The sequence below is a fragment of the Crocodylus porosus genome, unplaced genomic scaffold, assembly GCF_001723895.1.
Source record: "Crocodylus porosus isolate Cpor-Errol unplaced genomic scaffold, CroPor_comp1, whole genome shotgun sequence".
In the NCBI taxonomy this organism is placed as follows: Eukaryota; Metazoa; Chordata; order Crocodylia; family Crocodylidae; genus Crocodylus; species Crocodylus porosus.
In genome coordinates, this window is record NW_017728886.1 from 7,988,822 (window position 1) to 8,012,235 (window position 23,414).

The 23,414-nt window shown below is 42.6% G+C and overlaps 1 protein-coding gene across 3 annotated transcripts in view; it reads left to right on the forward strand.

The window, feature by feature from the left end:
- The first annotated feature begins 6 nt into the window (after positions 1-6).
- CTDSPL (CTD small phosphatase like) overlaps positions 7-23,414 on the forward strand; it is a 113,260-nt gene continuing 89,852 nt past the window's right edge. For 2 of the 3 annotated variants that reach the window (XM_019529986.1, XM_019530003.1), the window contains exon 1: positions 7-141. In XM_019529986.1, the coding sequence (XP_019385531.1) occupies positions 66-141 (76 nt within the window). In that variant the 5' untranslated portion in view covers positions 7-65. Of the gene's footprint in view, positions 142-8,907; positions 9,092-23,414 lie in introns of all 3 variants that reach the window. The other variant, XM_019529994.1, reaches the window with a different exon arrangement.

A 23,414-nucleotide genomic window follows, 5' to 3' on the forward strand; every position in this document is an offset into this window, starting at 1 on the left:
GCCCGCACCTGTCCCGGGGAGGGAGGGAGGGAGCTGCCAGGTGCACGCGCCCCCCCTCCGTTTCCATGGACAACCCGTCCGTGATCACCCAGGTGACCAACCCCAAAGAGGAGGAGATCCTGTCCTGCGCCCACGAGAAAGGTGAGAGACTGAGTGGGGGGGGGGGGGGGGGGTCTTGATTGTATCTCCCCACCTAGGGCTGCTCCTGGATCCTTCCAGGGGGTTGGTGCTTCTCAACCGGGAACCCCCCTGCCCATAAGATCCTCCCCGGGGTGCACGAGGCTGCATTTCCACCTCTGCTCCTGTGCTTCAGGATCCTTGCAGGGGTGCTTGGCTAGGGTTGGGGTCCTCTGCGGTTCTCAGCTGGAGGGTCCTGGTGCCATGAGAGCCATGCAGGGGTGTTGCAGCTAGGGCCTGGGATCCTCTGCGAGTGTCAACCGGGGCGGGGGCATCGAAGAGGTGCAGTAGCCAGGGATGGGGGCCTCCACGATTATCAACTGGGGGTGACCGGTGGCATGAGAGCCTCGCAGGGGTGCTGCAGCTAGGGACGGGGTCCTCTGCGAGTCTCAATTGGGGGTGTTTGGTGCTGTGAGAGCTTTCCAGGGGTGCCGCAGCCAGGCGAGAGGTCCTCCAGTGGTTCTCAACCGGGGGTGACTTGTGCCATGAGAGCCTTTCAGGGGTGCTGCAGCCAGGCAAGGGGTTGCAGCCGGGGATGGTATCCTGTGGTGGTGCTCAGCCAAGCAGCTAGCCTCAGCCTTCCCTCGCTCCCTGGCCCTGGGGTGCTGGAGGATCTTTTGTAGGGTGCTGCGCACTGCTGGCAGGGTTGGGCAGGCAGTGCCGACGCGCCTGGTGGACCCAACAGTTTCCAGGAAGAAGCAGCAGGGTTTAAAAAAAAAAATGTTCTGCCCGTTTTTGAGCACTTTGCAACAGAGAAATGGCTCTGCTGTTTTTATTTTTTGTTATTTTTTTTGTGTGTCAAGACACGAGTGAAAACTAAGCACTAGTGTTTTCGGAGGGGTGCCTGTCTTGAGCTTAAAAAGGTTGATCTAATCCTTCCAAGGCACTGCCTCTGAAGAAAGGCTTTTTATTTTTTTTGTAGGAAGAAGACCTCTGAAATGAGTTGTTTTGTAGAAATGTAGATGTGTGTGACATTGTTTTAATTTACCCTAAAATATGCTTGTCTACATAACATATCTATTGCTGAGGATCTCCCGGTGGGGAGTCCTGTAATGCTGGTAGGCTGCCAGTACAAGGGGGAGATCTCAGGTTTAGGTAGCAAGAGATTTTTTTTTTTTTTTTTAATTTTGGGTTGCAGGTTGGGGTGGGGATGAAAACTGCACTTCCCTCCAATTTAGCAATTTAGTCTGTCTTCAGATGCTGTGGCCAGGTTCTGGTCTGAGCCCATGCAAGAAATGGAAGCTACTTGTGAAAAGAAGCAAGCAAATCAGTGATCAGTGAATATCCAGTCATAGCTCAGTCCCAGAGTCAGGTAAAGATTGTATTTTCCCAAATCTGAAATGGGACAGGCAGAGCCTGGCTGGTGGCACAGCCCCTTCTGGGACGTCAGGACACTGGCAGTAGCTTAACCTCACTTCCTTGTGGGGTGTTGCAGGGGGCTTTGAATTGTGAGTGGCTATGTCCTTTGTGGTGCAGAAGCAGGTGCTGCCAGACGAATAAAAAACACTCTGTCATCGTGTCCAGGTTTGCTGGAGTCATTTTCTGAATGTTCACAGACTTTTGAAGTGATTTGTGCATGTAGTTGTGTTTTGGACAGCATTAAGTGGGGCAGGGGGTGGGAAGGAACAGAAATGAGTGGGCATGAGTGTAACATTTTGTGTTGTCAGTTGACCTGGCAGTTGGTAATCATCCTACTTTAAAATGATAAAAGTACTGTCCCTTTCTCCTGCAATCAGCAGTTATTGTTTTCATATACCCTGAAGCAATCTTTCCGGTTTGCTGTGTGCGGTGGTTTTTGTGAATAGTTAAAGGTGGTTCTGTATTTCATGACAACATTATTTTTAAAGCAAAGTAATCCAGACATTGCTACTTTATGAATACTAGCTGCAGAACAGTTACTCGCAAGAAACTCATCTGTGCCATTTGAGAATTCTTGTGAAAGAGGGATAGACTTTTGGTTTTTTGTGGGTGGTATCTTTCAGTAGAGCAACGGCATGCTTGGGATAGACTTGGAGAAGCTTTTGAATGCAGTGTGCTCAGTGTTTTCTCCTGTGGGACATGAATGCTACAAGCACTTGTCTCTCACCCATATCATTTGTGAAATGATACCTCTGCTCCGAGGTCTCTCTACGTTAGGAGACTTCTAGTATTTCCACTGGTGTTAGCAGCAGGGAGTTTGGGAGATGCAATTGTCAACAGGCACTTGTGATTACTGACACTTTATACACTGGGACTCCTGTTTGGAGTAGGGCTAAGTGATTGAGTGGTTAAAACTTGAGGCCTGTCCCTACTGAGGCTCCCACTGTTGCTGCTGTTAACAGTTGGAGCTGCATTTGTGGTGTTAGCAGTGGGAAATGTTAAGAGTACAAAGGTTAGTTGAGACACAGCTGGTGGAGTGCATTTTGACAGCTTGTATTGAAAAAAAATATATATATATATATATATATATATTCACAGCAAACAGAAATGTGCCTGCTGGATCTTTACCCTGTTTATTCAAAAACTGTGCCTTCAGAATCCTGCCTCATGCTACAGTGCATGTTTGCCCAACATATCATCTCTTCTGGTACTGTCTAGAAGTGACTTTTAAAAACATTTTTAATGTTTTGGGGGGTTTTTAAAACCCCAGAATGATCATTACTTGAAATACAGGCTGCTGGGCTCTAAAACTTCAGGTTTCGTGGACTTTTAAAAGAAGAAAGAAAGAAGCTTTGTACATGAGTGAATGCTGGATTGCATTTGTCTCTATTTCCAATATATTAATATGCACTGTGAGTTGAAGTTTTGTCAGATGTCATTCCAGAGCAACTGGCTATGGTTGAGAGGAGTAATCCCCTGTATCTGGAGGGTTTGTACTGGAAATGTTAGCCATCTTTAAGCTCTTTGTAGGGTCACAGGCTTCCTACCTTTTTAAGGGCCCATTGATTTGTGCATTGAGGTGAGTTTCCTGCCTGCCTTTAATGCCTGCATGTTGTACGCACAATTCCTTCTAATGTGCAGATTCCTGTGAGTCCAATCGGAGCATTCTGCGAGGGTAGCCTCTTGCAGAGCTAAAGCTAAAGGGTGGCAGACATGTGGCAGTGGGGAATTGAAAGCTTTTCCTGGAAGGCCACACTTTAAATTGAGCGTTCAGGGCCTGGTTTTTACATAATTTGGTTGGATTCAGTTGACATGCATATGGTGGGTCTCTAACATGTATGTTTTTAGTGCATGCTAATTTAACTCTTGAAGCAGCTAATTCCAAAACATGCTGGCTTAGATGTTTACCATCTTCTGCAATTGTATAGTAATTAAAACAGCTCTGGTTATACGGTTTCAATTAGAGCCATTTGATTTAATTTACCCACTTATTCCAAGAGTTTTGCTGTACTCGTGTGCAGCAAGGCATAATTTGGCATATAGGGTATCTGGAGATTATTATTGTTTTTGGATTTTTTAATCCTCATTTTAATGCAGAGGAAAGAAGCTTTATAGCAATACCAACTATTAACTCTTTTGTGCATGTATGTTAATCAAACCACACTTTAGAGTGATTTTTCTTTTCTCAAATTATTTTAATCTGCTTTTTAAACAAGGCACATGTCTTAACATAGTGTTGGTTTAAAATGTGGAAATTTGAATTATGCAAAGTAGCCAGTGTTCTGAGTGTGATCCAGCTGAGTATGTTTAAGGTGCATTTATCATTGCAAGAGAATGTAATATAGATAGGCAAGAGACCAGCCTATTTTCTCACCATAAGTTTGGGCAGTTTTATTTCATGTTGCTGTTAGGTTTTAAAAATAAAATCTAAGGATTTTTTTGTTAATCCACAATGCCTTAAAATTGGTTTTCCCCGTCAAATATTAGCTTTTGTGTAACTCTCAACTTTCCCACAATGACTTTCCCATGAACTTTTTTTTAAATATGTGAATATTTAGGTGGCAAAATTAAGGCATGTACTTCATAATTAGACCAAAACTGTGAACATGGTGTCAGATTCTTTTATTTAAATATAAACATATTTAAATACAAACATATTAAATACAAACATATAATGATATGTTGCCACATGGTGGTGCCCTGCATTTACTTCTGTCTGTCAAAATGAAGGCTGGGCATGGAAAGTTGTAACAACTACTTTTTCAATTATTACATCTAGTATATATCATGAAATACTGTTTCTTTTCCAGAAGTTGTTATGCTCAACTGACTTTAAAACTGAAACTATAAAGTTACTCTTTGGAAATGTAACTTTATTGTACATAACTCAAACACTACAGTTAATATTTTTGTGCAGAGGATTAACAAATACTTGAATTCGCTGAAAAAATCTCACTTTCAATAAGTCAGATTACCAATTTGCTGATAGATCTGAAACAGCAGGCATTTTTTGCTCTTCTGAATTTAAGAGCAGCAAAAGTTGTAGCTTGAAATTAAAATGGATAGATACAGGTTATGAAAAGTAATTGTGCATAGCTTTTTTTTCTTTGATGTAAGGGACAGATGTGGAAACATTTTAACTTACTTTTTTATTCAAATTATAGACCTTGGCATAATCAGTATAACAGATGGTTTTAATTTTAATTTTAACAGAATTAATTACATTTTATGTACTGATCACTGGAGCAATGACCTCTAGATGTGTCCGTTAAATCCTTCTGACATTAAAAAATATGCAGTGATTATTTTTTTTTTTTTTTTAGTACTGAGTATTGAATATTTAGATGAGATATTTGATGCATACAGTATCTCCTGCCCAAATAAGTGATTTTTTTTTTCTTTGTATTAACAAATGCTCATTTTCAGCTTGCAGCAAGGGAAGTGTATGTTGGATATTAGGAAGAACTTTCTCATGGGGAGGATAGTAAAGCACTGGGATGGGTTACCCAGAGAGGTGGTGGAAGCTCCATTTTTGGAGGTTTTTAAGACGCAGCTACACAAAGCTTTGGCTGAAATGATCTAGTTGGAGATGGTTCTGCTTTGAGCAGGGGGTTGGACTAGATCAGTGGTTTCCAAACTTTTTTTATACCACAGCCCGGTAGGAGCAGGATGGGGTGTGCAGAGCCAGCTGCCTCCCTCCTGGGGCTGCCCTGGTGTGTAGCTTTAACCCCAGAAGCTGCTTGCCAGGCTGGACGGGGGGGTCTGAGCAGGGGGCTCATGCCACAACCTGGCAGCCAACCCACCATGGCCCAGTGATTGGGAACCTCTGAACTAAATAACCTCCCGAGGTCCCTTCCAACGCTAGCTTGTTATGATTCTATGGTTTTAGCCTTTATAATTAAGGCAGAGATTTTGGGCTGGTCAGGTAGTCATAAATTAATTATTCTGTAGTAATAGGGTTATATTTTAGTCTAGTAGGTATAGTGCCCTAAAGATTCTGTTTGATATTTGACTGACTACCAGTTTGGGCATACCTTTCTTAATTTGCCATAATATTTGACCATGATTAAAGAACTTATTGCAGTATTTCAAAATACTTGTGTATGTTAAGTTTTTTTTTTTAATTATTATTATCTTTTATTATGTGTAAAAGCCAGGTATTTTGTTTTAAACTAAAAACCTGATCTATAAAGCTACTATCAGTATTTTGAATAAAAGCTCTTCAGTTCTTTCTTTTGAACAAAGGAAAAACATTCGTTGTCATTCGAAGCTATGAGCATTTCAAAAGATATGCAGTTAAAAGTGCATGTCTGGAGTAGTATGTACAGAAGTGTATCGTTTCTTAATTCAAATTTTAGTGAAATGTGATTTAATCAGATGTTTAAAATATCTAGAATACCTGCATTTGGAATATCTACCCAAGTCCAAGATCAAAATATCCACGATGATAATTTTTCACCTGTAGAATATTATTATTGCACGGTTGTCTTAAATTCTTAAATTCTGCTGGGGTATGGTGGGGGGCAAATGGTGGGGAAAGCTGGGGCAAGTGGCCTGGCCGTCTGCCCCGCCCGCACCATTTGTGCTCACACCCCATTGCTGCCTGTCCCCTCTCTCCCCCCACTCACCCAGCCACTTCCCTCTCCAGTGCCTGCCCTTCCCCCTCCCCCAGCCCCTGTCACTTGCTCCCCTATGCAGGGACTTTGGCCTGGGACCTGGAACACATGGTGGCTCTAGCCTTAGCCAGATGGCAGCAGGTCTGGCCCCGGTACCAGGGCACATAGCAGGCAAAAGTGGTGGATCTAACCACAGCATTGGGTCCAGGTCAGGGCTGGAGCCAGATCTGCAGCAGCTCCCTTGCCACTGCATGGTTGCCTTAGTGCTGCCCCAGGCTGCACACTGCACAGTGCTCCATCCTGCTCTGTGTGGTCTCCCTTGCACTTCCCCTCCTGCCGGTCAGCAGTGCTGGCCACAGCTCTGGCCCCAGCCCAGGGCACGTGGTGGCTGCAGCTCTGGCCCCAGGCTAGAGCCAGGCCTTAAGTCTCAGTAGCGACCTGTTCCAGGCCAGTACTTGAATCCAAGATGAGGCTTTTTTTCCTCGTGTTGAACTGAGGGAAAGACCTTGTCTCGGATTTAAGAAAATGTGGGCATTTAATTCCCTCTTTATCCTCGTGATTTGAACAAGTGGCTAAGTATTGCATTATTTATGTAAAATACATGTTATGCATTTAATATACTTAATATTTAATATATCAATACAGGTACAGACTCATAATAATTACTCTATGTTCATATTTATTGAAATGGTTTAATAATCTGTTGTTGTAGTCACCGAAATCACTCTAGATTACATGCAAAAATGATTTTCTGCTCTGTTTTGGAATGTGAATTCCTTGCAGAGGGTAAAAATCTAAAACATTAACTAATGGCATAGTTGCTACATGAAACCAAAGCAGCCATACAGTTTAAGGGTTTCTGTTCCTGAGAGACTGCAGTAACCTGAAATAATCTAGGATTTAATTGAGATTCAGAGTTACAGTCCCATTTGTTCAGTTTTAACTGCATCTCCAGTGATACAAATGATAGGTTACACAAATATCTGGTATTCAAACCATATTTGAGGGCTGTGAAGATGTTGCATTTTATGGTTGATGGTGTTATCTTGAACTCAAAGTAGAACTGAAGCTTTCATGAATTCAGTGTGCCTTAAAAACAGCAAGTTTGAACCATATTTTGTCAATCTGGCATTCAGAAATGCAAATTAAAACATGCATATTTCTAACAGATGAGTCGATAAGATGCTCAGTGTGAGCTGTCATATGCCATATTTCAGTCTTTTGAATTTAATCTTTGCCGAGATTCACACTAATGAGCATCATAAATACACTTACAAGTAATTTGAGTTTGCATGTGGAAATTGCTCAGCATTTTAAAGCTAGTGCTAATCAGAATATGGAAAAAATGTATGAAAATGTAAAGTGGTGGCAGCCAAGGTAGACATAAATGAGGCTTCTTTGTTTCTTCTGGCCCTGAAGATCCTATCAGAAATCTGTTTTGCATTGCTGTTTAATATACAGGGTTCATTTGTTAGAGCACTAAGGCACCAGGGCTCCTAAGCCATAAGAGGCTCTTTGACTTGCCACCTATGGGTACCTATACATGAGCAGCAAAGCTGCTCCAGTGCGCTGTAATTCCAGTATGGAGCAGACTCGATTAATCAAGTTTGTTGGAGCGTGGCAATTGCCGCGCTCCAGCAGCCTCCCATGTCTCGTGTATCAGCATCCCTGTACTTCAAAATGTAGCGGGGGCACTTTTATCAAAAGTTTGTTCAACAATCTTTAGATAAATCACCCCCCTCCCATTTTGAAGCACAGGGACACGGATGCAAGACACTCTGGGTGCTTCAATTAGAGCAGCTCTTGGAGCCACTCTAATTAAAGGGTCCCCCCTCCAAGCACATGTATAAATGCCTTAATTCTTTCCAGAAAGTCCTACCAAACACTTTTTTTTGTTCCCTGTCTGTATACGTTTGGTATGACTTTCTTGTAGTCGGTTACCACTTGAAGAGCCTTTCCACTTTTGAAGTGTTTTCCTCCTGTTAGAATTTTAGTGATGTTTGCATAGTCTTATGTTTTTCCCCCTTTTGAACTTGGGTTCATTTGCCACAGTTCACCAAGTGGCTTACCTATTGTGGCTGTTTGGTTAACACTGACTACTCATGTGGCTCCTGAGCCTGTCAGGACTGAATGTTGCTGGTGGAGAAACTTTTTCAGCATGAAACAAAACAGCTATGACTTCTGTGCTCTTAGATCTGCAGCTTGACTTTTACCCATATAAGTAACATTTGTAAGTGAGTATGTCCCTGTTTGTAGCAGAGGGAGGAGTGATCTTACTGAAGGCATGCATTGCTATATTTCTGTAAGAAGTCATATGAAGAGAAAGGACTATTAGGAAATTCTCCCAATTTTGGTGTTACCAGAGCTTCTGGTGTTGCAGCTAACTATGTAAACATTGTAAAAACTTCATCTTTGTATGTTTTCAGGGGTTGGATTGTTGTAACTATGGGGTTCCAGGAGAGATGAGGGGTTTTCTGATACATTTTATTGGATCAGATGTGTAGTTGGGAGGGATGTCAGGCAAGCCTTTTTAACAGCATTCCTAACTATACAGTTGGTCCAATAAAAATTACCATGACCTTCTCCTCCCCTTGTCTCTCAAATGTTTTCAAACTATTTGCTTTTCAGATTGTAATTTTTCAAGCTTGTTTTCTACTTCAGTAAATTATCCTGCGGGCAATTCAAACAAAAATCTTTTAGTGGTATTCAAAATGCTTGTTTGCATGTAATGGTTTTTTTCCCTTTGTGAAAAAAGGAATGACTGATACTTGGACTTTGCTGGTGGCCTCCTCCTGGAAATCCTTGCTGAAGTAATTAGTTTTAATGGTGATAGTCATTGGAGCCGGGAGGACTGCTTGGATGAGTGAAGCTAAAGCCAGGAATGATCAGTGAGGTGTGCATGTGTGTTCGTTTGGTGTCTGCTGGAGAGGAGGAAAGAGGTGATTTTAAAAAAAACTCTCTTAAGCATGCTTAGTAGGCGTTTGTTAAGATATTTTTTCAGCAGAATTTGATGAAACTATTAGAAAGCTGAGTCTCAACAGGAAGCTCAGATTGAGTTAAGTTAGGTGATGCTGCAGGTATTGTATAAGGAAGGGGTCTTAAAGGTCTCACTGAACTTTGAAAATACCACCAGAGATATTAATAATAATAATTAAAAAAAAGTCTTAAGATTTTTAATTTCTGAGATTTCTAACATTTTCCATTTTTGGAAGAGGATTGTGGAGAATCGGAGATGTAGTGAAAGTTTTTTTTTTTTTTAGACTTCAGTCGGTGGGGCTGGGACAGAGGACAGCTCTAGCATCTCCCACCTGGTCACCAGTTGGACTGAATTCTGTTCACACTTATTGAGCTCTGTGATTCTGTGGCTGAGGTTTCAATTTCATGCATTTCTCTGACCCAAGATTTTAATCTGTGCAGTCTTAATGTTGTATTGTTAGTCCTTTGTATTTACTTAAATCTGCTTGCTTTTGCTATAGGTTAGATCAACACGAACCCCATACAATTATGTCTTTCAGTGCCAATTAACGTTGAGTGGTTCCACATGAATATTTGTAGTGAAACTAGCAGCTTCAGAGAAATGGAAGAAAAAAATGATGCGTCAGGCCTAGTTGAAGGCTTCGGGCTTTAATTAATATGTTATTGGGGCAAGCTTTATATAAAAGTCCCTTAGTTTTTCTTTTTTTATCTGTGTGGTACTTTAGCACTGTTCATACTGCTGCAGTATTTTTAGGGTTTCGTAATAGTAGTTGGTAGTAATGGAAACTGAAATCCTTTCATCTACAACAGGGCTGTACAACTAGCAGCTTTTGGGCTGCATGCATCCTGCGAGGGATTAACCTAGTCCTAGGTGCTACTGCAATCCCTCTATAATTTCTGTAGTCAGACTTGTCTCCTTTCTTGAAGATTGTCATGATCATGGCACCCCTGAGGTCATCTCATGCACGCTCCCTCTCCCTCCACCAGCTTCTGCTTCCTGCCCTTACCTGGGGGTGTAGAGGGGGCTAGGAGTTATGGATGGGATAGCTGAAGAGTTGCTATGCAGTGCAGCGTGCAACACACTTATGTGGTGGGGGGCCTGTGGCCCCTGGCCACACGGGTTGGACAGCCCTGATCTACAGAACAGATTTAATAATGTACATTTGACTTAAGCACATAGTTTCACAAAACGCTTTATGTAGAGAGTGAATCAGAAGCTAAAGAACTCTTCTTCGTTTTAGAGGAAGTGTGTGTGTATATGTTTAAAAAATGTGCCAGTGTGAAGAGTCATTGTTTCTTACCTAAGTCATGATTAATAGATTTTAAGGGCAGATTACACCTTTAGAATCATCTATTCCACTTCCTGCATAATAGAAAGGTGATTGCTGCTAAGTGAATAATATCCAGTGTACCAACACTTTTGAGCTGTAGGTATGTGAATATGCGAGTGTGAGTGAAACCTGAAGTAGATTTACTGGTGGTGAAATGTCAGCCAGTCTGTTAGATACTTTATATAGATTTGGTATATTTTCATTTTGGGGTCTTGTTCAGTTGTTTGACAGACTGATTAGTAAAATGTAGTCTGGTCAGATTTCTTCTGCAGAGACTTCCCACTTTCTTGGCAGACCTGACTCGCAGAGCAGGATGAATCCTCTGTTCTCTCCCCCACCGCTTCAGAGTTTCAGTTGAGGCAGCAATGAAACTGAAAGTAGTTTTGACACTTGTAGGCAATTAATCAGCAGTGAAACTGTGTATATGTTTGTCTCATGCTGATACTAAAGGAAACTGTGCTGCTGCAACCACAAGGCTCTAATACACCAGCTGTGCTGGCAAGGCATGCATGGCAACTGAGGAGGCATCAGCTGTTAAAAGGGTCCTAAAAAGTGGTAGAAAATGCAGGTGCCATCTACTTGTGGCTTCTGTTCTCTCCTGTGTAGTAGTAGAAATCTGTTGTTCACAGATTTGATGTTGTTCTGCTAGCAGAAAGAAGGGGTTTTACTTGCACAAGGGAGGTGTGAGGTTGAATATACTCTTAGCTGTGTTGGCAAAGCTACATAATGTAGACCAGGCATTATAGATTTCATAGATGTTAGAGCCAGAAGGGACTTTGCGAGATCATCAGATTCAGGTCCCTGCCCAAGGGGCAGGAAGTCAGTTGAGGTCAGATCATCCCGGCAAGATAAGCATCCAGGTATTTCTTGACTGTATCCAGAGCAGTCACCACTTCTGGGAGGAGTCTGTTCCAGACTCTGGAGACTCAGACGGTAAAGAAGTTTTTCGTTATGTCCAATCTAAAACAGTCTTCCAGCAGTTTGTGACCATTAGACCTTGTCTTCTCTTGGAGTGCCCTGGTGAGCAGACATTCTCCCAGTTCCTCGTGCACACCCCTTATATACTTATAGGCGGCCACGAGGTCCCCCCTGAGCCTTCTCTTGTCCCTTATGAAAGGCACAGAGCAGATGAACCTTGATGTAATGTCTCTTGGCAGAGTCACTCCATTCTAACTATGTTAGATGCTGTAGCAGCCATTGTAAGTGAGCCTACATGAACAAATGTGACTTCAAAGAGGGTAAAATGGCAAGTCGTTTTAATGGATACATGATCTCTGCCTGCGTCTTTTTCTCAGCATACACATGCTTGAACATGTGCCATCCTCACAGGTCAGGTCCAGAAATCCCGACTTGCACAGGCATTCCAGGTTGCACTGGATACATATAAATGCATGCGCGCATGGATTTTTTGGGGTACCTTTTCTAACCAGTCGAAATACTTAAGTGGAGTAATTACAGTGGATAAAGGTATAGAGAAGGTTATATGTTCAGTTCAGAAAAGGTATTTTGACAGAGAGAGATGATTTGCTATGGATTGTAAAACTGTCTGAAACATTAATGGGTCATTTTTCTAGTACACTGCTGCTCAACTTCCAGGCCACAGGCTAGATGTGGCCTGCAAAGCTGGTGTGAACAGCATGGGAATGCTTCTGGATTCAGCGACAGGAGAAAGAAGGATATAAGCAGCAGCGGAGCTGTTCACCCACACTGATGCTCAGAGCTTTCATGCAGCTCTGGAGCCCAGGAGCTGTCAGGTCCCCCTCCCTCCTCTTCTCCACTGCAGCAGGGAAAGGAGGATCCAAGTAGCAGCAGTGATGCTCAGCTCCTAGGCTCCAAAGCTACATGAAGCTGTGGCTCCGGCCAGTACCTGCACTGATATGTGGTGGGCTCAGAGCTTATATACCGTTCCAGAGCCTAGGAGCTGAATGCAGTCACCATTCCCCCTCCTCTTCTTTCCCTGCTGCTGAATCTGAGGGAGGGGGGGCACAGAATGGGAAGGATGTGGCAAGTGGCAGGGATACTCGGCTCCCAGGCCCCAGAGCTCTCTAAAACTTTGGCAGCTGAAAGGGGAAAGTCAGTGGACTCCTGCCCTTGGTGGATGCAGACCCACGGGGCTCTAGTGCAGCACAGCCCTGGCTACAGCAGTTGAAAACATCAGAAAGTTACTTCAGAGAAAGGCCCATTGCAGAACATGGTCCCACTCCAACTGTATTCCCAAAGCATATGACTCCCTTCAAAGGGCACTAGGAAGCACAAGCAGCTCGGGCAAAGTACAGTGCTGGCAGCTGGGCAGTCTTCATCTCCCCTTCCCACGGGCCTGAGACCCTACCAACACTAAACCTGGTAGCCTGTCAGCTCCTTCCAGGCTAATGCAAGCCAGTGGCTCATCAGCCTCAAACCCTGCTGCTGCACAGGGCAGGGCGCTATCTCATTTTAAAGTCGAATTATTTTTATAAAGTTTTAAAATAATACTACAGAAGATTAAACCTTTTTAGTTTGTAAACCTAAAATCACTAAAAATGTATGTTTTCCTTTCTAATATTATTTAAAATACTTTAATATTAGGATATTCCACCCCCAACAGTTGAGCAACACTTTTGGTGCCACAAAGGTCATGGGCTGGTGCTCCAGTGGTAGTTGATGTGCACTTGATCCTGGCTTGATTGAGTGAAGCACCTTTCCTGATTAAGTATTTATTACCTGAAGATAAAGATAAGCAACAGCAGGGATCAGCAGGCTTTACAGAGATAGTGCGGCCTGCTGTGACCCAGCGTTCCCTGCATTCATGCTCTTGCCTCTCCCCTCTCCCCACCCACAGTCTTTGCTCCCTGTCATCACCTGGTGCTGCAGATCCCTCTGGGCAGCAACCATGTTGAAGGGCAAATTTGGCAGCGAGGGTAGAGAGCAAGTAGGGCTGGAGCATCAGAAAAACCTGTGCAAGTATGGGGCAGAGCATGGTATCAGAATGCTGGACTAAGAGTGGCACACAGTGGGCAGAAGGATCCTGGCGGTGCCTCCTCTGCGGTTGCTGCTACCCCATGCTGACTCTTGTATAACAGTGTTAAAAATCCCTAAGACTCCTGCCTGAATAACATGGCTCCCTAAACTACAAAGGAGGTTTGAAAAATCTTATGAAAAGAGCCAGCAAACTAAGAAATGGTAGAAAGTACATAGCAACGATGGTTCAATGTAGACAGTGGCAAAATAACACACATCAGAAGGAAAACACTTTAAACCACTGGTGCAGACCAGTGGCTTCTAGATTAGTTGAGGCATCTTGGTGGATAACTTGGTGAAGGCATCTTTTTTTTTTTTTTAAATTTATAGAGACAGTCTGATAAGCAGACAGTATATTGGATTATGTTTGGAAGGGAATATTATAGAAAATAAGGTAATACTAACATAGTAAAAGGGTAAGCCTGCACCTCAGATAATGTGGTAAAATCTGTTTCTTTCATCTTGGGAAAGACTAGATCTAATGGAAATACAAAAATTACAAAGAGCAACAACAAAATGACCAACCCCCTAGAAGGAGTTCTGTGTTAGATTAAAAGACCTGGAAAGAAAGGAAAAAAAAATAAGAAATGTAATAGATGCACCTAGTAACTAACAACTGGATGAAAAAGGCAAAGCCTTTTATTATTTTTCCCCCTTAGAACTTAGAATTAAAAGGCAGTATGTGTAAAACAGATACCAGGAAGTACATTTTGATACATCCTAGAACTACATTAAATAAAGAGAGATGATTGCAAAAGAAAAAATGACCAAAACGTGTAAAATCCTGCAGTCAGGGAAAAAATAATCTCCCCTTGGTAAAGTGAACAACTGGATGCATTATATCTTCCTTTAAAGTATTGGGGGTTGCTTGTTGTCTCCTATTGGCTTGATCTTAAATGACAATTTCTCTGTTCCTAGAAGTTAAATCAGGTATTGACCTCCATTCACATTTTGAGTAAGGAATGCTGCTTGGTCTTGTTATTTTTGTGGTGTGGATGCTAGTTTCTGGGAACCGAACCAAGACTGTTTCATTTAAGCTGCTAATAATCATAATGTGAAAATGACTTGTCAGCTTATGATCTGGGCTAGGGGATAAAAACTTCTGAGTCTGCTTGCCTTCCCCCCCTGTGCCATTCATTTCACTCCTATCTAGATTTGTCCCCTTCTTATGGGACATTAAATCTTAGCCACAAAACATTTTGCTGCTTTGTAAAACTCCTAACAGTCTAACCACATGGGGTCAGATGTTTTTTAAAAAATCCACTTAAATGCAGGTTTATGCTCAATGCAGGCCTGTACATTTGCTTAATCCCCATCATCTTTTTACTGCGATCATTCTTTAATTTTTCCATGGAGCTAAAAGTTAGCTAGCAAGTCATTATAGGTGGATGCAATGAAGTGGTGGCAGTGAGAATTTTCAAGATTGTATCCAAACTAAGAGCAGAAGAAACTAAAATTAAATTTTGTTCAAAATCTCTATTCTAAGGTCCTTCTAGGGAATATATTTTTAAATGGAGAGAACTCTAAACAAACAATAATGGCATTTTAATGGTTGTGACCATATTCTATGTTAGACTAAGCCTGGCATTGGAAAGTTTAAGTTTGACCTGAACTTCACGGGGTTTTGGTCTTTGTTTGAACTGTGAGCTTATTTCAGTCACGTCGTGGAATTTTTGTCTTGTATTAGTTTTGGCAGGATTAAAAAGTAGCAGTAATTCAGATAGCTTTGCTAGTTAGCTAAAATATATTCTTTACTCTGTTTATGCAACAAGCACTTGTACTTAAGCAGATGTTCAGGAGGATCATGGAAGGAAATGACAACAAAATCCGATCTCTCTCTCTCTCTCTCTCTCTCTCTCTCTCTCTCCCTCTCCCCCTCCCCGCTTTTTTAAGATTAACAAACCTATTTCTCCAGAGGGTTTGAAGGAAAAGCTCTAATTTGATTAAAATTTTTGCCAGCCATGAAGAGTATTCTGATGGAAAGCTTTGAGTCGGTGAATTGCATTCAACTTCTGGGAGGAAATGCACATTGATTACACAAAAGAATTACAAAGAAGGATGCTGTGGTACAAGGAGTTTTCTTATCTTCTGGTTACATCTTTTGCTATAAGTTGTCAGCTGTGGTGTAGGTTTATTTCCTTTTGGAAATTACTTGATTGGGTTCAGTAGTCTCACAATGACAAAAAAAATAGGAGTCAATATAGTTCTGTTGGATCATAGCTAAATACATTGAATCCTGACCTATGTGCCATATTTTTTTTGCTGACGGTTCTCCTGTAGAGTAGAATGCTTCTCTGCTGGTAAGCAATACCAGCTCTTGGATTGAAAAAGTTGTGAGCAGATATACCTGCATCTGCTGTCAGCTGCTGCACCAGTTGTGGATCTCCAGGGTGTCTTTCATGTCCTGCTGACACCTGATGAGTGGAGCCATGCAGATCCCCAAGAAGTTGCCCAGGTGTGCATGCACACAGGCAGTTTCCCTGTGGTGGCTGCCGTCTGCTCCCAGAACTTCTGGCATTAGATGCCTCTTGGCCTAGACAAGCTCTGAGACCCAAACAATACAGCGGATAATCTTTATAAATAAGCATGTTTGTGGTGGCTTTATATTCAGCCAAATAAATTTTCAATTTCTATTAAATTCGGTCTCGGAGGCTGTGTCCGGGTGAGCACAGCTGTGCAGTATGTGCACAGGAATGCACACACAGTGTGCCGCTGCTTCTTGTCCCCAGGGAAGCAAATGTCCACACTTGTGGGCACGTCCAGAATGTGTAAAATCAATTACTATCACTATCAGCTAGATAATTAATTAATCTAACACTCTCCCACTGTAAGAGTTACAGGGTTGAACTATAACTTTTCTGACATAGTCTGGCTTCCAAGAGAGACTGGGACCATATTGTTCACCATGGATCATTTTATCTAGGTTTTAAGAGCTGAAGTTTCTCTTGGATCACAGTTCAAAATGAGGCAGTAAGCTGTGGGCAGACAAATGTAAGCAAATCTTTAAAATTCTCCTAACTTATATAATTATAATGGCTCCTGTAATAAGCTTCCCTTTTTGGTATCCTTGTAGCAAGGGTTGTGGTATTCCACTCTGCCCTTTGTATGGTGATGAAGGTTTCAGTTTGGTTATAAAGTCCACCACTTCTGTAATGTTTTTCTTCCTCTAAATAATTGATTGGTAGAGCTGACTAGCTGTTATCCTGTTTGGGAGTACTAAACAATATAGCAGGTCTGATTTCAGGAGTTTGTTCATAGTATTTCGTTACCACTCTCTGTAAATCTGCTTTAAAATAATCAGTTAAACATCTAAGCTTCTTTACTAAGTTGATGTTGCTTTTCTGGTGTACAAAATGGGTTCATTTAAAAAAACAGCTTGTGTTTTATTGCCCTCCTATTTCATCTTACTAGGCAAACTAAAGTTTTTCTCAATTTTGATTGCTCCCTGTCCCAAGATAATTACCAGTTTAATCTTTTTGACAATGACTTGTTGATACCTGTGTAGTTGCAATGTTCAGATCTTGGTTTTAGAAAACAAGGCGTAGTCTCTCTTAAGTGCCCAAATATTTGTAAGCTAGATCTTGTCTTTGCAAAGTTGTCCCAGGCAGATGTTGTAAACCTGGTAGCATTTGTGTTGTATGTTAGTCTAAATTTTTTAATTTTGAGTTTTGAATATAGGATACGTTGCAGTATGTAATGGCAGCCGTTACATGCCGTAAGCTTGCAGGTGTTCCTGCTGCAACTTAGAAAAGTTCCTGTTTAGACGGTCTTGCTTCTCTGCTCAGGGTCAGACCAATGGCTACATTTAGGATGAGGAAGGAATTTTACCCTGTGGTCAGATTAGCATGGGCTGTGAGGATTTTTGTCTTGCTCTGGGAGAGGGACATTATCAGTGACCTCATTCCCCTGGTTTCCCTGTGAAGATTTGGGAGATTTAAAACAAAAAATGTATGTCGAGGGTTTACAAATGAGGGAATGCCTAAGCAGAATGAGAGGTAATAGAAATAACCAGGAGACACTGATGTGAGAATATATTAGCATGGGATTTAATTTAACAGATATCCATTGGCACAAAGGAAGGTGTTAGTCATCACTTCAACCATATCGTTTCCAAGAAGTTAAAGAAAAACATCATAACCAGTTACAAGAAATAAGATTGTCTGTCCGTTAGTTTAACTTTCATCCCCAGAATATCTTGTGTTTGCAGCATGAATGCTGGCTTAACCATATTTGCAGTAGTGCAGTGTGGGAAAGCATGACTGGGTGGCACTTCTGAAGGCCAGATACATGGCAGTAACAAAGATGGGTCTGGTGGTGTGGAATGTCCTGATGCAGAGCGTTGCAAAGGACCTGTCGAACCAGTTGTGCAAATATGGTGGGGGAGCCTGTTCACACTGCACAGGCAGTATGCTAAACTGGTTCTGGGCAGGCAGCTCTGTGCTAGCGCAGGCCCCAGGCGGTGACAAGACACTTCAGGGTTATTTACAGTGTTCTGTAGACAACTCCTGGCCACCGGCCAAGCAGAGAGCCAAGCACGCTAGCAGAGTTTTGTTTAGAGCAGAAGCATTTTGTCAAAAATTTCCCATAGCTGATGTGCAGAAGTGTCCTGACGCATCCCTGGGCGGATCTAGGTATTTGAAAAGGGAGGTTGCAGTCCCCTTGCCCCGCTCCGTGGGCAGACCATGTGACAGCAGCTGATGGGCAGCAGGTGAGACTCCCTGCCATTGCTCTCAGCACCCTATCCCTTCCAGTGCAAAGACCTCCCCCTCTCCAGCAGGGTGTAAGGGGAGGGGGACCAGTCTGCTGCCACTGCTCCTGCCCCACTGCAGCTGGGGCTTTGAACAGCAGCAAGATAAGGTGTAGGGCTTGGCTGGGGACATTGGCAGCAAGGGCAATGTCCCTTCCAGCATATGCTCCTGGACTGCAGGGAACACATGGGGGGGCAGGCAGGGAGCAGAAGTACCTGCAAGCTCACTGTCACTGCTGTCCCCAGGTGATCCTGGGGAAGGGGAAGCCCCATGACTGGTGCGTGGGGTTCCAGATCTCTGTTCCCTCCCCCCTCGCCATGTTTGCCGTGCTGCCCTGGAGACTCCAGCTGCAGGAGCAGCTTTGCCTAGTACAGGGCAGGGCTGGGGATAGCAGTGTCAGTGGGCAACTTTTCCCTCCCCCTTCTTCCAGGCATTTCTGCTCTCTGCCCAACCTGCAGGTTACCCCCGGGGTTTGGAGGCAGATACTAGAAGGATGGGATGAGGACCACCCACTTATGATGCCATTTTCAGCCTTACCCAGCACAGTGCACAGCTGTTCCCTTGCAGGAGTGGGGCTTCCCTCACCACCAGGTCACTTGGGGACAGCAGGAGAAGCTGATGGGTTCCCTCTTCCTTGCCTGCTCCTTCTTTGGTGTCCTGGTATCCTGTTCCACCTGTGCTTTGGACACCATAGGGGACCCATGGAGCTGGGCCCATGGGGAAATAGAGCTGCCAGCATGCGACCTTTACTTGAAATCGGGTGCAGCCATCCCACTGCACTCCCTCTGGATCTGGCCTGGTCACATCTTTACCAGTGGTAGCAACAATGGGATTGGTAGCATAGTTCTCAGAAGAGAACATCGTCTTCCAGTATTTTTTTTTTTTTTTCCCTGCCACCCAGGGAGACAGTGTGTAACTCATTGGATTCTGCAGCTGTAGCAGGGAGCAGAACATGCCAACTTCATGATCCTGACATACTGCAGGGAAACGCAGGCTGACTATGGGCAGTCTGCTACCATCTGTCACCAGTCAGACTAAGGAAGCCTGCAGGGCACACTTAGATATGTGCATTGCCCTTCCTTTCCTGCTGGATGTACAATGTAACCCCTGCAAGCTCTCTACTCTCCAGGGCCTCACCATTCAAATGTCTGTACATGGGGCTCTGGGTACGTTTTTTCTACCAGGAGAACAAACCTGGGAGAATTCTCCCAGATTATTTGAATGCGTGTACGCAGCCAAGGTTGAAGGTAGCTACTTGTATTTTAAATACTGTAATCCATTCCAGCTTGGAGGACGTCTGGCCCAGTGGTTCTCAACCTTTTTGATCCTATGGCGTACCTTACCCCTTCATCCCTGCTTACCATCTTTAAACCTACCTTTCATTTAGTCCTGTTGCCTGGCATGGGCCAACGATGCCCAAGATGTCTCTGCATATGTCAACTCTTGAATAAAAACAGTTTACCTGCAGTTGCGTGGCATTGAGCCTGGCCTGCAGAACTGCACTAAGGTGGTATTCCTGCTTCCTATTCAAAGAGCATTGGCTAACATCTCAACGTGGTCTTGCAAAATAGAGGAGGGTGACAGCTAACCCACCTCTGCAGCCACTCTTGTTGCTCATCTGTATGCAGCCACTGGTTGAGAATCACTGGTCTAATCAGCGTGAACCTTGTACCCTCAGGGGTCTTGCTGCTGCTAGTGCTGCTGGATCTGAATTTGTAGTACCAGCAAATGGAAACTTTATTTCAAATGTCACTGATAAATTTGTAGTATGAACTGAGTCATGACAAAAATTTGGAACAAAACCCTGCACGTCCTGTGAGCAAAAATGAAAAGCTTGCTTGGTGTTCCTATTTCTGTGCGTTCATTGGCAACGATGACTGACAGCAGGAGAGAGGCCAGCATATTTTCATAAATACTGTTTAATAATTGTATAAGTTTAAAAAAAAAAAAAAAAAAAATCACCACTTTGTTTCTATCCTTAAGGGTTTCTTTCCCATTAATAGATTTTCATTTGGGCATGGGAAGAGGTTATTCAAGGGATAAAAAACCAAGTCTGTGGAAGCTGTGAAGCAGGCCATTAAGCAATTGTGACAGAATTGAAGATCTTTAAAATTGTTTAATGGGTGAAATTTTCCATGATCTGTAGAGAGATGTTTACTGCATTAAAAAAAACAAAAACAAAACAACCCTAGCTTTTAATAGTCTCTTATCATTAGGGAGTCTTCTCCCTGCCCCGTTCCCTTCTCCTCTTTGCTTCCGTGTCTTGTACAATCATGCTGAAATATGGCATGAGTCCTTTGGCTACACAATGTGTATGTTCTTTTTACTTTTGTCTGACTCTAGAGTAGGGGGAATTTGGCAAAAAATTCCCCTGCTGGTGAGCACTGGTTCATTCTCTACCAGCTTTAGCAGCATTAGGGGCCATGTATGGCCTGGGCTGTCTGTATTTTAAGCACAGTGTTGATTATTCCTATTGAGAGCACATCTAGGTAACTTGTTACTTAAAATAATTGTATTCTTATCTGCATAAGACTCCTTAAGTTGTCAAACCTCATGCATCTTTAACCAATATGGAGTAAGATTTCTGTACTGCAGAAAAGACCTAACTAGCTGGTTTGATCCTAGCGGTTGGTGACAGCCCTGCCAAAGTGGGTAGTGATATGACTAGCATTTATAATAGCTAAATTACTAATGCTGGAAAGTTCATATGGTATTTCAGTTCTGATGTTAGTTTAACCCATGCAAGCCAATCTTGTCCAGGCATCAGACATAGCTCTCCCCTCCTCTCCCCTCCAACACTTTTATTGCAGAGAAGATTCTCAAAAAAAAAAAAAAGAGAGAGAGTTAATAGACAAGAGAACAATATAGATCATTATGGAAGGGCTGCATTATACTAGTGACCCTTTCATACAATTTACACAGATCCAATTGGATGTTTTCTAAAAAGTAAAGCTGCAGTTAACATTCATTTAAAGAAAATAACGCCCCCTCCCTCTTCTAATCCCTATTTCCTGATGAATTTTGGCAGCACACTTCATGAGTGAGTATAGCCTACCTTTATATAAAAGATATACACCAACCTTTCTACGTTCCACCAGAAACCTGAGATCTTGTTTTTAATTAACTTATTTACACGGTCTGGGTTGTTTTCTGTTGAGTATTTTAATGAATTAACTGTCTCATTCCAAAATAGTTTCTAATATTATGTTAACTGAGTGCTATTTCAGTAAGAGTATTTTTGTTTTCCCTGCCTTTTCTGAAATTTGTCATGTTGAAGGGAATAGGTGCTTCCTTGAGGAAAGGGCAAGAGTCTCAACTGGGACCATGGCTGAGGCTTGCAAATTTTGAGGAAGGAAATGGGATTAAATTGTGAAGGGAAGACTAGAAATGGATCGTGGTTACGGGGATATTTTGACTGGTATTTTATTCTATTATTATTATTATTATTGCACTGATCTTAAACGTTCCTTTAAGGACAAGCAGGCTTTCCTATAATAAAACTCTTTAACCCCTCCACTCCCCCCCCCAAATACCTTAGCCAGTCCAAATAACTGTATTGCAGCATTTGCTTCTCATTAACAAGGATCCTGGTTTTCTCTGATTTTAAAAAAATAAGTAAATAAAAAATTTTCTGATTGGAACTGCCTCCATCCACATTTTTCCATGATTATGATCAAACCAGCAGAGAGCGAGTGTGTGTGTGTGTGTGTGTGTGTGTGTGCGCGCGTGCATGTGCGCATGTGCAAGTGCATGCTACAGTGCCATACAAAGTTTGGTAGAGAAATGCAGATCTATATAGGTCTATATATTATACCCTATAGATAGGGTATGGGGCTCTGGGTAAGTTTCTTTACCAAACTTGGTGGTAGGGTAGATAGAGTTATCGGTAAGAGAGAGGGTATGGGGCTCTGGGTGAGTTTCTATATACTGTATATATAGTGGTGTTTTGTTTTAATCATGGAAGGATGTGGATATTTAGGGTGAGGGGGTAATCAGAAAGTTTTGGATTTTTTTAACCTGAGAAAACCAGGATCCCTGCTCATTAGATTATATTGGCTTTATTACCCTGTGTAACCTTCTTTGGTAAGATTTAGGACTGAAGTGATTAACGAGATTATAATACCTTGAAATCTTATATTTTGCTAGTACATGTGATTTGACACCTGCTGGTTTCCGGATTTGGTGCTTACATATAAGCTTAGCAACTTTGGTTCAAGGCAGTACAGTATACAGGCACTTGCTGTCCCCTCTTTGAGTTCACAGCTCACTTATATTTCACTGTGTGTCCTTTCAAGATGTACTTTCAAGTGTTGGTAGGAAACCAAATGGCTTCAGGATGAAAACCAAAAGCACAAACACAGCCAGGTGCTAACTTCTGTATATTGTTTTCATATAACTTTTCTAATGCTTCAGTACCCTTTTTATTTGCTGTCAGACCTAGAAACATTAATGTAAATTAAAGATGAAATTGCAACTAAGTAAATATTTAGGGAACTTTTAGGAAAGGTTTAAAGTTAAATTTCTATCTTTCTCTCCCCAGCCCTCTCCCTTCCTTTTCTCATGACAGGATGTCCCCTCATTAATCATTGGCTTTCAGTGCGGCATTGCAGCATGCACTTAACTATTGAGGTACCCATCAAGTGGCTGAAGTGTCTAAGCAACACGGTTTTGGAAAAGGGAGAGGTACTGCTACTTCTGGTAATAATTACAAACTGAAATGGAAAAGTTGAGAGAGAAATTAAAAATCAGGAGAAAAATCTTCCCTAAGGAAACACAGTTACTTGGAAATCTAGTGTTAGAAGGTGTTTGTGGTGCTGTTTTGATACTCAGGAGCCTCCTTGCCAGGGTCTGTGGCAGTGGGTCTCAACATTTTTAGGCTTGAGGCACCCCTTGGAAAAGTCTCAGTTCTTAACTTTCACTCATTTTTCTAGGGGAAAACAATAGGGAAGTTTTTTCTGTTTGAGATCTCTGTGTTTAACGCGGGAGTGGGCAAAATACAGCCCACGGGCTGGATCTGGCCCACGAGGCCATTCGATCCAGCCCATGGGGCCCCATAAAATGTAGAAAATTAATATTTATCAAAAATGGCAAGAACCAAGGGCAGTAGGACCCAGAGGAAGCCTGGCAGGCTCCCACAACAGCAGGGCCTGCCTGGCCCTGCCCTCTCCCCTCTTTCCCCCATGCTCAGCACCAGCTTCTTCCCTGCTGGT